Below are 14,564 nucleotides of genomic sequence, written 5' to 3'. Positions count from 1 at the left end.
TTTGCCCCTCAGCCAACTTGCAGCTCTCCAGGATGGCACCAGAGAGGACTGTACAGTTGGTTGAAAGCTGGTAATAAAACCAACCCTTGAAATTGCATCCTTTGCAATTAATTGCTTTTTTATCTGCACTCTTCATATGGCAGACAAAGACAGATGGCAAGAAAACAAGCCAATGTGATGATGATCAAGTTATCAAAAAAAAAAAAAAAAAAAAGGAAAGAAGGACTGACTAACTCTTCAGGGGAGGAACTGGCAGGAAGAAGTGTTGAAAGCCCCCACACTAGGGTAATAACAGAGTGGAGAGTTGGACCTTGAGCTGCTAATACATCTTGAGCTTAGATGAGCAATGAGTTTGTGCTCATTAACTTACATTTACTGAGGTGGAGAGGTGGTCTCAGACAGTTTAGAGTGATTCTAAACTGGAAGAATCATCTGCCTTTCATTCTTTTGTTAACTAGAATCCTTCCCTTCTCCCTGTCTAAAATGTCTACTCCTTCCATTTTTTTTGCTAATATTTTGTACCAGGATTAGTAAAAAAAAGAAAAAAAAAAAAAAAAAAACAGATCTAAACCCTTCCAAGAAGGCATTTGGGAGGTCATGACAGAGGATTAGTAGACAAGCACCGCTCTCCTAAAACTAGTTCAGACAGTCTTTTCTGCCCCCTGATCATTCTTCTTCTCTTTCTCTAGGTTTGGCACTGCTGGAGAAAGCTGTGGATGCTTTCTCTGATGTGACAAGTAGTAATGATAGTTCTCAATTCTGTGTTCTGACAGTCAAAAGAAACCTTGGAGCTACACACAGATAGGGAGGGAAATAAATCTTATTTAGGTGCTGCCACCACTATGAATTTTCTTAAAGGACATTGACTCTTTCTACACAGAAAGCCTTCCACTGGTGGCTGAGATAGTCACTGGGCGAAAAAAAAAAAAAAAAAAAAAAGGCTTGGGTAGCACTCTATATTTTGTGGAGGAAAACTTTGCTGTCAGACTCTGCAGGTTTAATGAACACGTTAACTTGGATGGCTGTGAGTTGTTTTCTCCTTTTCTTGGTGTGACATCAGGCTGAACAATTAAATTCTTAGAGAGGAAAGGTTTGAAGTAGTATGTGGAGTATACAGAGCAGCTCTGTCTAAGGGTGAATATATAAGACCTTGCCTTCAAATCCTTGGGAATTTCAAATGTGCTGATGTTTATAGTTTTATTTGTTGGTTTTAGGTACAGGCCTCTAGCTATGGATCCATGGAAGTAAAACATCTTCCTCTGCTAAATTACCTTTGTCTATTCTTTGGGAAACCTGAGTGTTTTACTAGGTAGATCCATCACTAGGGAATTTGCATGATGTAAAGTCAATACTTTATTTTTCCCTGTTGGTCATCTGCTATGTGTAAGGCACTGTGTAGATACAAAAAGATGAAATTCCAGACACATAAAAACTTTGTGATCTCATCAGAGAGGGAAGGGATGATCTCAGATATTTTAGAGTGAGTTTAGATAGGTAGAGATTTCTGTCTTGCATTATAAAAGGCTCTCTTGAAAGGTGACTAAGAAAGTTAAATATATGGACTATAGTTTGATAGCATTTCTTATACCATAATTCTTTGGAAATGAGACCACTAGGAAATCTCAGTGTGTAGGAGAGGGTTCATAGAAAAAATGTCCTCTCATTTGGACCTAAAAAGAAGACTGGCATTGTGGTAGGCAAGCCTTGAAGCCACCTCTGCCAGAGTGGGTAGCACCAGGGAAGGCATGGCAGGGGGCATGTGCCCAGGTGTGAATGGAAAGGGGAGAAACAAGTCCACTGTCACGAGAGGGTACCTTTTGAGATAGGAAACTATAAAAAATGTCACTGAGCTGAATAAGAGAGGCTTGGTTTATTGGATTGTTCAATGTGCCCACTGCTTGAGGGGCCTCTAGATGCTCACAAATAACAAAGCATCTCCTTGAAGAGGATAAAAACAAATATCATGGGACATACCTGACTGGTCCACAGGTTCTGAATCCAAGCCTAGAGGGATCAATTTAAAAAGACATAGAGGAAAACACACACACACAAACACACACATAAATGCTGGCACCCAACAATTCCTCACTGTGATGAATTCTATGTGAAGACAGAGGTAGCAATCCCTTGGTGTAGCTGTAGGAGAGCTGAGAATTTATATATGATTTTCAGAATATATGTAAGTCTAGCCTTCACACAGAATTATTATTTCATATGACCCTGATTCTCTTACATTTGCATAAATCTTTGTATATAAATATAGATACTAACATACATTTATAAATAGCTATAGGCATACACAGTGGCATGATTTCTGTTCCCTTTTAACTCATAGAAAGCAGTGCAGCTCTGGGTTTTAATTTTTTAAAAAAAGATGGTGCAAGAGGAGAGGAAACCACAGACACTCAGGATCAAATGATCACTGTTCTGATCCAAGTTTGAATATTAAAACGCAAGTGTTCGGGACGTAGTGGGAAGCAGGACATGCACCCTCTGTCTGCTTGGCGTCTGAATTAAGAGGGAAGATGTTGTTGTGTCTTCTGTTACCCCACAAGGGGAACTGTCTCCCCTTTCTCCTCGGCACTCTTAAAATGAATCAAGCATGAAATGTACCCAGGAAGCCTAGCCCCAACCCAGGCATTGTAGGGCAGGGAAAAATAATAAGACTTGAAAGGAAAAGTCACAGATTCTTCTTGGCTGAATGCCCAAATACTGAGTAAGTGGGGCCAAGTGAGCGCCTCGCTTTGGTAGCCAAATACTTCAGCCTCTTTTTTGACTTCAGGATGTGTTTTGATCCAATGTACACAATGTCGTAGCAGGCTCTTCCAAGGGTCAGTAAATCCTCACTTGAGCTGACTTACTTCTTGGACATGCCTGGTACAGCTGCAGCCATGGTGAGTCACTTGGTGAGTCATTTGACCCTCCATTGAGTGCTGAGGCTGGGGAGGGCGGACAATCATGGTACTCAATACACAGTGACTCACCATCCATTCACTGTGGGATCTGGCACTTGCACTGGTGGATGACTGGGATGTGAGTGGGTTACAGACCAGGCACATAGCAGAAAGGAGATGTTCCAAAATGATATTTTCAAATCAGCCGGCCAGACATCCGTGGGAACTGGAATGCCTCGAGCAATAGGAATCTCTGGGCTGCCATCAGAGGACACTTCTAGAAGCAAAAGAACAACAACAATGACAACAACAAAAACACCAAGAAAGGTTCCTGTAAAACCATCCTGGGTATAGTGCTGTGAAATCACTGGAGAGGAGCGGGAGTAGGGGTGAGGCCACAATGAGGAGCAAGACGTAAGAGAAGAAAGACACTTGCAGGGGAAGGAGCATGCCCAGGGTTAGACCCTGTGTCTTGAGCAGTGTTTCTTTGTGGTTGCCCTTGGAAAGCACTGTAGCAAATGGACTTGAAATCTCCCCAGCTGTGTAACCATTGGTAAAATGACCATAATAGCTTTATATATTACTGGGCGGGATGGTATGTGGATTAAGGAATGCATAAGAAGCACTTGAATTATAGTAAGAGCTTAGTCCATGCAGGTTGCTGTTAGAGCCTGGAGTTCCTCTCAGTTCATTTCAGTCGCTCAGTCGTGTCTGACTCTTTGTGACCCCATGAATCAGAGCACGCCAGGCCTCCCTGTCGATTACCAACTCCCAGAGTTCACTTCCATTGAGTAAGTGATGCCATCCAGCCATCTCATCCTCGGTCGTCCCCTTCTCCTCCTGCCCCCAATCCCTCCCAGCATCAGAGTCTTTAACAATGAGTCAACTCTTCGCATGAGGTGGCCAAAGTACTGGAGTTTCAGCTTTAGCATCATTCCTTCCAAAGGAATCCCAGGACTGATCTCCTTCAGAATGGACTGGCTGGATCTCCTTGCAGTCCAAGGGACTCTCAAGAGTCTTCTCCAACACCACAGTTCAAAAGCATCAGTTCTTCGGCACTCAGCCTTCTTCACAGTCCAACTCTCACATCCATACATGACCACAGGAAAAACCATAGCCTTGACTAGATGGACCTTTGTTGGCAAAGTAATGTCTCTGCTTTTGAATATGCTATCTAGGTTGGTCATAACTTTTCTTCCAAGGAGTAAGCATCTTTTAATTTCATGGCTGCAGTCACCATGTGCAGTGATTTTGGAGTCCCTAAAAATAAAGTCTGACACTGTTTCCACTGTCTCCCCATCTATTTCCCATGAAGTGATGGGACTGGATGCCATGATCTTTGTTTTCTGAATGTTGAGCTTTAAGCCAACTTTTTCACTCTCATCTTTCACTGTCATCAAGAGGCTTTTTAGTTCCTCTTCACTTTCTGCCATAAGGGTGGTGACATCTGCATATCTGAGGTTATAGATATTTCCCCCGGCAATCTTAATTTCAGCTTGTGTGTCTTCCAGTCCAGTATTTCTCATGATGTACTTTGCATATAAGTCAAATAAGCAGGGTGACAATATACAGCCTTGATGTACTCCTTTTCCTGTTTGAAACCAGCCTGTTGTTCCATGTCCAGTTCTAACTCTTGCTTCCTGACCTGCATACAGATTTCTCAAGAGGCACGTTAGGTGGTCTGGTATTCCCATCTCTTTCAGAATTTTCCACAGTTTTTTGTGATCCACACAGTCAAAGCCTTTGGCATAGTCAATAAAGCAGAAATAGATGTTTTTCTGGCACTCTCTTGCTTTTTCCATGATCCAGCGGATGTTGGCAATTTGATCTCTCTTTCCTCTGCCTTTTCTAAAACCAGCTTGAACATCAGGAAGTTCATAGTTCACGTATTGCTGAAGCCTGGCTTGGGGAATTTTGAGTGCTATTTTACTAACATGTGAGATGAGTGCAATTGTGCGGTAATTTGAGCATTCTTTGGCATTGCCTTTCTTTGAGATTGGAATGAAAACTGACCTTTTCCAGTCCTGTGGCCACTGCTGAGTTTTCCAAATTTGCTGGCATATTGAGTGCTGCACTTTCACAGCATCATCTTTCAGGATTTGAAATAGCTCCACTGGAATGCCATCACCTCCACTAGCTTTGTTCATAGTGATGCTTCCTAAGGGCCACTTGACTTCACATTCCAGGATGTCTGGCTCTAGATGAGTGATTACACCATCTTGATTATCTGGGTCATGAAGATCTTTTTTGTACAGTTATTCTGTGTATTCTTGCCACCTCTTCTTAATATCTTCTGCTTCTGTTAGGTCCATACCATTTCTGTCCTTTATCGAGCCCACCTTTGCATGAAATGTTCCCTTAGCATCTCTAATTTTCTCAAAGAGATCTGTAGTCTTTCCCATTCTGTTGTTTTCCTCTATTTCTTTGCATTGATCGTTGAAGAAGGCTTTTTATATCTTTCCTTTTCTCCTTTGCTTTTTGCCTCTCTTCTTTTCACAGCTATTTGTAAGGCCTCCCCAGACAGACATTTTGCTTTTTTGCATTTCTTTTCCATGGGGATGGTCTTGATCCTTGTCTCCTGTACAATGTCATGAACCTCATTCCATAGTTCATCAGGCACTCTATCTATCAGGTCTAGGCCCTTAAATCTATATTTCACTTCCACTGTATAATCATAAGGGATTTGATTGAGGTCATACCTGAATGGTCTAGTGGTTTTCCCTAGTTTCTTCAATTTAAGTCTGAATTTGGCAATAAGGAGTTCATGATCTGAGCCATAGTCAGCTCCTGGTCTTGTTTTTGTTGACTGTATAGAGCTTCTCCATCTTTGGCTGCAAAGAATATAATCAATATGATTTTGGTGTTGATCATCTGGTGATGTCCATGTGTAGAGTCTCCTCTTGTGTTGTTGGAAGAGGGTGTTTGCTATGACCAGTGCATTTTCTTGGCAAAACTCTATTAGTCTTTGCCCTGCTTCATTCTGCATTCCAAGGCCAAATTTGCCTGTTACTCCAGGTGTTTCTTTGGAGAAGGCAATGGCACCCCACTCCTGGAAAGTCCCATAGACGGAGGAGCCTGGTAGGCTACAGTCCATGGGGTCGCGAAGAGTCAGACACGACTGAGGCACCTCACGTTCACTTTTCACTTTCATGCATTAGAGAAGGAAATGGCAACCCACTCCAGTACTTTTGCCTGGAGAATCCCAGGGATGGGGGAGCCTGGCGGGCTGCCGTCTATGGGGTCGCACAGAGCTGGACACGACTGAAGCGACTTAGCAGCATCAGCAGCCAGGTGTTTCTTGACTTCCTACTTTTGCATTCCAGTCCCCTATAATGAAAAGGAAATCTCCTTTGGGTGTTAGTTCTGAAAGGTCTTGTACGTCTTCATAGAACCGTTCAACTTCAGCTTCTTCAGCATTACTGGTTGGGGCATAGCCTTGGATTACTGTGATATTGAATGGTTTGCCTTGGAAACAAACAGAGATCATTCTGGCGTTTTGAGATTGCATCCAAGTACTGCATTTCGGACTCTTTTGTTGACCATGATGGCTACTCCATTTCTTCTGAGGGATTCCTGCCTGCAGTAGTAGATATAATGGTCTTCTGAGTTAAATTCAGCCATTCCAGTCCATTTTAGTTTGCTGATTCCTAGAAAGTCAGCATTCACTCTTGCCATCTCTTGTTTGACCACTTCCAATTTGTCTTGATTCATGGACCTGACATTCCAGGTTCTTATGCAATATTGCTCTTTATAGCATCAGACCTTGCTTCTATCACCAGTCACATCCGCAGCCTGGTGTTGTTTTTGCTTTGGCTCCATCCCTTCATTCTTTCTGGAGTTATTTCTCCTGATCTCTAGTAGCGTGTTGGGCACCTACTGACCTGGGGAGTTCCTCTTTTGTATCCTACCATTTTGCCTTTTCATACTGTTCATGGGGTTCTCAAAGCAAGAATACTGAAGTGGTTTGCCATTCCCTTCTCCAGTGGACCACATTCTGTCAGACCTCTCCACCATGACCCGCCCATCTTGGGTTGCCCCGCGGACATGGCTTAGTTTCATTGAGTTAGACAAGGCTGTGGTCCTAGTGTGATTACATTGAGTAGTTTTCTGTGAGTATAGTTTCAGTGTGTCTGCCCTCTGATGCCCTCTTGCAGCACCTACCATCTTACTTGGGTGTCTCTTACCTTGGGCGTGGGATATCTCTTCACGGCTGCTCCAGCAAAGCGCAGCCACTGCGCCTTACCTTGGACAAAGGGTATCTCCTCACCACTGCCCTTCCTGACCTTCAACATGGGATAGCTCCTCTAGGCCCTCCTGCGCCTGCGCAGCCACCGCCCCTTGGACGTGAGGTTGTTCCTCCTGGCTGCCGCCCCTGGCCTCAGGCTCAGGGTGGCTCCTCCCAGCTGCTGCCCCTGGCCTCGGATGTGGGGTAACTCCTCTTGGCTACCGCCCTTCGGGCCTGGGGTCCTCCCAGCTTCTGCCCCTGGCCTCAGACGCGGGGTAGCTCTTCTCGGCCGTTCCTGTGCCGTCACAGTCTGGCACTCTCATCCGCTGCCCCTGCCCTCGGATGTGGGGTAGCTCCTCTTGGCTGCTGCCCTTCAGGTCTGGGGTCCTCCCAGCTTCTGCCCCTGGCCTCGGACATGGGATAGCTCTTCTCGGCCATGCTTTGTGTGCCGGGTGCAGCCGCCCGCACTTAAGGTGCGGGGTTCCTCTACTCTGTTTAAAAAGCCATCACTGGCTCCTTCTACCTGCAGGGCCGGATTTTCTTCCCCATAACTTGCCATTCAAAGCCTTTTCAAATTGCCAGTTCAGTTCAGTCACTCAGTTGTGTCTGACTCTGCAACCTCATGGACTGTAGCACGCCAGACTTCCTTGTCCATCACCAACTCTCAGAGTTTGCTCAAGCTCATGTCCATCGAGTCTTTGATGTCATCCAACCATCTCATCCTCTGTTGTCCCCTTCTCTTCCTGCCTTCAATCTTTCCCAGCATCAGGGTCTTTTCCAGTGAGTCAGTTCTTCACATCAGGTTGCCAAAGTATTGGAGCTTCAGCTTCAGCGTCAGTCCTTCCAATGAATGTTCAAGACTGATTCCCTTTGAGATGGTCTGGTTTGATCTCCTTGCAGTCCAAGGGACTCTCAAGAGTCTTCTCTAACATCACAGTTGAAAAGCATCAGTTCTTTGGTGCTCAGCTTTCTTTATGGTCCAACTCTCACATCCATACATGACTACTGGAAAAACTATAGCTTTGACTACAAGTATCTTTGATAAGCCACATTTATTCAAATACCATCCCTGATTTCTCACCTCTTATCCATGCTGTTCCCTTTGTGAATACTGCTTGTCTTATCTTTGTCCGTTTGAATTCTGCCATTCATTCACATCCATGGTGAGTCATCATACATCTCAGAAGCATCCCTAATTGATTTCTGAATCCCCTTCCTCTGAATTTCTTCATCTGGTGATTGCATGCATTGTTCATTATCTTTTGTCAGATTTGGGTTATATTATTGGCTTTCTGAGAGCCAGGTCTAGGTTTTGGGCTTCTTTGTATTTCAGACAACAGTCTGCTATTCCAGGGCCAGTAATACAGCTTAGCAGGCAGAATGGGGTATGAATCCCAATTTATTTTAATATTTAGTGGGCATGTGATTTCCAACAAATCACTTAATCTTTGTGAGCTTCAGTTTGCTCAACTATAAAATGGAGACATCAATGTCTTGCAGGATCTACATGGAGAATAGAGATGATACATGGGGCACTCATCTGGCATAGGAAGGGTAATTAATAAATGGAAGATGTTATTATTATTATCATTATCATTAATCCAGTGAATTATGTTTTATGCATTCAGTGTACCATGTCGTCCTGGTGCTGAACATTTTGTCTTCTCTACAGTTATACAGCTCTGCTGAATTTGGGAGAAGGTGGCAGCTTATCCAGGAAGCAGTTGTACCAAACAGATTCTACTGGTAAGTCTCACTCTATTTACTAGCATATTGAGATATCACCTGGGAAAATGAGCATTGGAATCTTCCCACCCAGAACTCTCACATGAAGTCTGTTCTTATCGGGATACACCCACATTCTGTAGGGCAGAAGGTGACATTGGATTGGTAAACATGGCAAGGGAATGTTAAAGCAGTATCATAAATTACTTTAAAAAAATGAGATCAATGGCAGCAAGAGCTATGAAAATGTTGTTTTCTTATATTTTGGTGAAACTTTGAGACAGACCCTTAAAGACATTTTAATAGTGATTTTTTATTACTAAAAGCATTATACACATATATAATACATGTACAAATTAAAGACTTTCGGTGTAAATAAGTAGATCTTAATTAGTCTAAAAGCAGATCATCTTCCCATTCCTGATTTTGACTCTTTTAAGTATTCTTTTCATCATATGGTACGCAACCAATGTTTCTAGTTTCTCGCTTCTCCTTCCCTAAACATTCTATGAATACCTAAGCATGTGTAAATACAAAACGTTCTAGTTAATGTTGATATTACTTATCAATCCCTTTTGAATTTATAGCCTAGACCATATAAAAGATGTGATTCTGTCTTACCCTGATTTATCTAACCTGCCTGTGGAATAGACATTTAGGTTACTTCCAGATTTCTGCTGGTATAAACAGTGGTCTGTGGAACTAGCTCAGACAGGAGTTTAAATATCCTTTGTTCACATCATTGAGAATTACTGGGGCAATGACCTTTTAGAAGCCAGTGAGCTTCCTTCAACCAGGACAGTGAAAGTTGCCTCCCTTTTATTCCTCTTAAAATCATGCTATCTTTCATCAGCCTTGCAACTTCCATGTACCTAATAGCTTCCCTCACCACTCCAATTCTCTCACTTCAAAGAGGAATGCATTTTTATTTTTCTCATTCTCAAATACTGCCCTAAGACTCCTGTGGGAGGTGAAAGCCAGAGAACAGATAAGTCTCTTAACACTAGTGAAACTGCCTGAAAAAGTGAAAGACAAGTCATTTGCAAACAAACTGGCTCAAAGATAACACAAAGAGACTTCTGTATGGAAAGATACCTTTTCTCCCATCACAGAGATGTTGATAACTAAATAGGGTTTCAGTTGCATAGAAGTCACCACCTCTTCACTGCTGGTTCCACTCAGGGAAGACTGAAGTTTTGTTTTTGACATCTAAATTGGCCTCTCCCTTCTCTGGGAAAACAGTTCTAACTGTCACTGAATCTCCCTTTTCTGATTAGCATTTCTGCCCTTCCTCACTTATTCATTTTGTTTCTTATTCATGAGACACTTTGCGTCTCCATGCGCATCTCCTTATAAATTATAAGGTCACTTTTTGGAAAGAGGGTCCATGTGTTTTGTTTTGTTTTGTATATTTTCATTTCCTCCTTTATTGGGTGTTTTGTTCATAGAATAAATAAATAATAATATGCACAGAATAAATAAAGACTAAAATAAATTAATATGGTTCCCCTAATTTAACCTGGAGATGGAGTCAATGCTTCACCAATGAGAAAGTATGAGAGACTGATCTTTGTTTAAGTCCAGCTTCCAAGTGACTGAAAACATTTGCACATGGACCAAGCAGTGGAAGGTAAAAACTTCATGAAAGTCTGGAGACAGAAACAAAGAAAAACATTGATCCAAAAAAAAAAGGGAAAGTGAGATGAGAGAATTTCCCATGTTAAGTGGTGGTATATGGTATTTTCCAGCTCACTGATGGCTAGTTTACACACATTTTGGGGATATAAACAATTCCATCATTGCTTTGGCTGGTAGTAATTGAAAACCCATTATCTCTTCTTGGAATGGGGGGTCTTCCATCGGTGACCAAATGTTATTATATAAATATTATTATACAAATTTTATTTATTATACAAATATTATACCAAGTCCTTGTAATCACATGTCATATCATTATCTTGATAAAAACTTTACACATGATCATATATAAATTCTAATTAATCTGTCTGCTGAGTGAAATAAATGATACCCCTCCTCTGCCTTTGGGAATAGAGACCTCTTCTCCATTCAAGCTCTGATGTTGTGATAGGCATTATTCAAACTTAAGCAATGTAATCCTCAGAATAATTTTATGAAGTAAGCCTTGCATTATCCTCCCTAACAGAAGAGGAATCTTTGGCATGGAGAGGTTAAATAATTTAGCCAAGGTCACCCAGCCAGAAAGCCACAAAGCCAGGATTAAGATTCAGGCAGAATGGCTTCAGAGCCCATAACCTAGTGAATCAATGGACTCTGCCACTTCTTGGACCTTTTCTGGGCTGGAGCTGTGAACTCTGGAAATCTAGCCTGTTTTAGGCAGGTGAGTAGAAAACCCAAGGCTCTTCTGGCCACCATGCCTATGTGTGTATCCCTCCAATGGGGCTTGGAAAGTGGGCCCTCTGGATTTTCCCGAGAAAGCATGAGACCTTGTAAGTTGCACAGTGCACATGACTGTTGATGAAATATATTGGTCTCTGGCCCCATGGTCTGTATTTTCTGACTCTGAGGATCTTCCTATGGCTGGCAAAAAGGTGTCAATCGAAGCAATATTTGTTAGACTCTTGGAAATCAGGGTGTTTTTTTTTATTATTATATAAGAACTATTGGGTTATCTAGGATTATTCAGCAAATTAATTGAAAGAAGCTCTCTTTAATCATTTCTGCTTAAAGCCTGGCTGTGGGAGTGTAGAGGGGACTGAGGGGAACTTTTATAGTGCTGAACTTATATGTGACACTGGATAATAACATAGCATTTCCCATGGAGAAAAATGAAGATGAATTCATATCTTTTCCTCATCACCTAGTGCACTTAAGGCATAGCTTTATTTTTGGCAGCAATAGTACTCCTACCCCTGGAAGTAGTCAGTGGCAATTGTAAAGCAGTTTTGGAATGTAAGAACTTATCCTTATGCTTATGGTGGTTGTTTGTAGTACCATCGTACTGACATATATATGAACTTTCTTCCAAGGAGTCTAAATTGCTTCCAAAATTGATTTGCATGTTTAGGACATCTTATAAAATGTATCTTAGCACAATACTGCCTTAAATAGAATAGGTGTATTTTTATTCAACTAACTGTTATAACGGTCTTGTTCTTTACTACGTCAGAAATCAATTATACTGGGAGGTAGTACAGCTGGGAATTTAAGGGGCTCAGAGATACTGAGGTATGAGTTCTAGTTTTGCCATTTACTAAGTAAGGAGTCATGAGTAAGTTTAGTTCTGTGTGCCCCTTATTTTTTTTTTTCTCTCTGTAAAGTGAAGATAATTAATATCTACTTAGTTAAATGAGATGTTTCTTGTGAATTGGTTATATGCCTGACACCTAAGAACTGTATTGAGTCCCTACTGGCTTACAGTAATATTAACTGATTTTTTACATCTCTTAGTTTTGTTTTTCCCCCAAGTTGGCTTCATTCTCAAGTTAGATTTCACCATTTATTATAGCAATGATGGACATCATCAAATTTAGTCTTACAGTCTGACAGTTTGGAAACTTCATCAAACCATTCTGCCTCTTTCCTCACATTTCCAGGGATTGAATCCAAGTAGTCTGGCTTGGATCAGAGCTATATAAGATGGTTCATTACTAATGTAGGTCAGACATGTATCTTTTCTGGGAATTGAAATAGGAGGTGGTATAGAGTCTCAGTCAAACTACATAGCTCAAGGATGAAAGAGAGAAGATTCCTAAAAAGGAAGAAAAAAAGATTCTGTTATCATAAAATAAAAAGATAGATTTTCATTAGGGAGAAAATAAGATGGGAGAGCTAGGTGTTAGTAAGCTAATGTTCCAGAATAGGGATATGTATTTGTTAAGTAACTACAGTGGTCCAGGTACGTGATTTTGTTGTTATTCAACTGCTAAGTCATGTCCAACTCTTTGCAACCCCATAGACTGCAGCATGCCAAACTTCCCTGTCCCTCACTATCTTCTAGAGTTTGCTCCGATTCATGTCCATTGAGTTGGTGATGCTATCTAACCATTTCATCCCCTGCTGCCCTCTTCTTCTTTTGTCTTCTGTCTTTCCCGGCATCAGGGTCTTTCCCAATGAGTCATCTCTTTGCATCAGGTGACCAGAGTATTGGAGCTTCAGCATCAATCTTTCCAATGAATATTCATGGTTGATTTCCTTTAGGATTGAGTGGTTTGATCTCCTTTCAGTCCAAGGGAATCCCAAGAGTCTTCTCCAGTACCACAATTTGAAGGCATCAGTTATTCTGCACTCAGCCTTTTTTATGGTCCAACTCTCAAAACCGTACATGACTGCTAGAAAAATCATAGTTTTGACTATATGGACCTTTGTTGGCAAATTGATGTCTCTGCTTTTTAATACACTCTCTATTTCAAGGAGCAAGCATCTTTTAATTTTCATGGCTGCAGTTACCATCTGCAGTAATTTTGGAGCCCAGGAAAATAAAATCTATCATTGCTTCCACTTTTTCCTATCTATTTGCCATAAAGTGATGGGACTGGATGCCATGATCTTAGCTTTTTGAATGTTGAGTTTTAAGCCAGCTTTTTTACTCTCCTCTTTCACCCTCATCAAGAGTCTCTTTAGTTCCTTTTCATTTTCTGCCATTAGAGTGGTATTATCTGTATTTCTGAGGTTGTTGATATTTCTCCTGGCAATCTTGTTTCCAGCTTTTAATTCATCCAGCCAGACATTTCACATGATTTACTCTCTTATAAGTTAAATAAACAGGGTCACAATACAGGGTCGTACTCCTTTCCCAATTTTGAGCCAGTCCATGGTTTCATGTAAGGTTCTAACTGTTGCTTCTTGACCTGCATACAGGTTTCTCAGGAGACAGGTAAGGTAGTCTGGTATTCCCATCTCTTTAAGAATTTTCCACAGTTCATTGTGATCCACATAGTCAGAGGCTTTAGCATAGTTAATGAAAAAGTGAAAGTCGCTTAGTCGTGTCCGACTCTTTGTGACTGGACAGTGCATGGAATTTTCCAGGCCGGAATACTGGAGTGGGTAGCCTTTCCCTTCCCCAGGCGACCTTCCCAACACAGGGATCGAACCCAGATCTCCCACATTACAGGCTTTACCAGCTGAGCCACAAGGGAAGCCCAGTGATGCAGAAGTAGATGTTCTTCTGGAATTCCCTTGCTTTCTCCGCTAATTTGATTGCTGATTCCTCTGTCTTTTCTTTTCTTTTAAAAATAATTAATTTATTTTAATTGGAGAATAGCTGCTTTAGAATATTGTGATGGGTTTTGCTATACATCAACATGAATTAGCCATAGGTATACTTGTGTCCCCCCAGTCCTGAACCCCCCACCCTCTTCCCTCCCCACCCCATACCTCCAGGTTGTCACAGAGCACAGGCCCTGGGTGCCCTGCTTCACGCATTAAACTTGCAGTGGTCGTACTAGATCTTATATCTGGAAGGTCTCAATTCACATACTGCTGTAGCCTAGCTTGAAGGCACATGATAAGTCACACCATTTGATCCTCACAACAAGATTGTGGGGTAGGGATTTTTATTCCCTTGATGATGAAATAGAAAAATGATATAGTTTATGCAACATAGTATGTAGTATACCAAGTTTTGAACTTGGTCTATCTAGATCCATGACTCTTGCTTGCAACAGTAAAGATCAGCCCCAAATTCAAGAGTTATGTGTGTACTCAGTCATTTCTTTTGTGTTGGATTCTTTGTGAACCCC

At 41.7% G+C, this 14,564-nt stretch overlaps 1 protein-coding gene across 4 annotated transcripts in view; it reads left to right on the top strand.

Moving 5' to 3' along the window:
- The window catches only part of SORCS1 (sortilin related VPS10 domain containing receptor 1), a 576,311-nt gene that overhangs the window by 380,572 nt on the left and 181,175 nt on the right, over window positions 1-14,564 (top strand). For all 4 annotated transcript variants that reach the window (XM_068961506.1, XM_068961507.1, XM_068961509.1 and 1 more), the window contains exon 5: window positions 8,792-8,865. In XM_068961506.1, coding sequence (XP_068817607.1) covers window positions 8,792-8,865 — 74 coding nt within the window. The remainder of the gene's footprint in view (window positions 1-8,791; window positions 8,866-14,564) is intronic.

The sequence above is a fragment of the Capricornis sumatraensis genome, chromosome 23, assembly GCF_032405125.1.
Source record: "Capricornis sumatraensis isolate serow.1 chromosome 23, serow.2, whole genome shotgun sequence".
NCBI lineage: Eukaryota > Metazoa > Chordata > Mammalia > Artiodactyla > Bovidae > Capricornis > Capricornis sumatraensis.
This window is presented reverse-complemented; position numbering and strand designations above follow the sequence as displayed.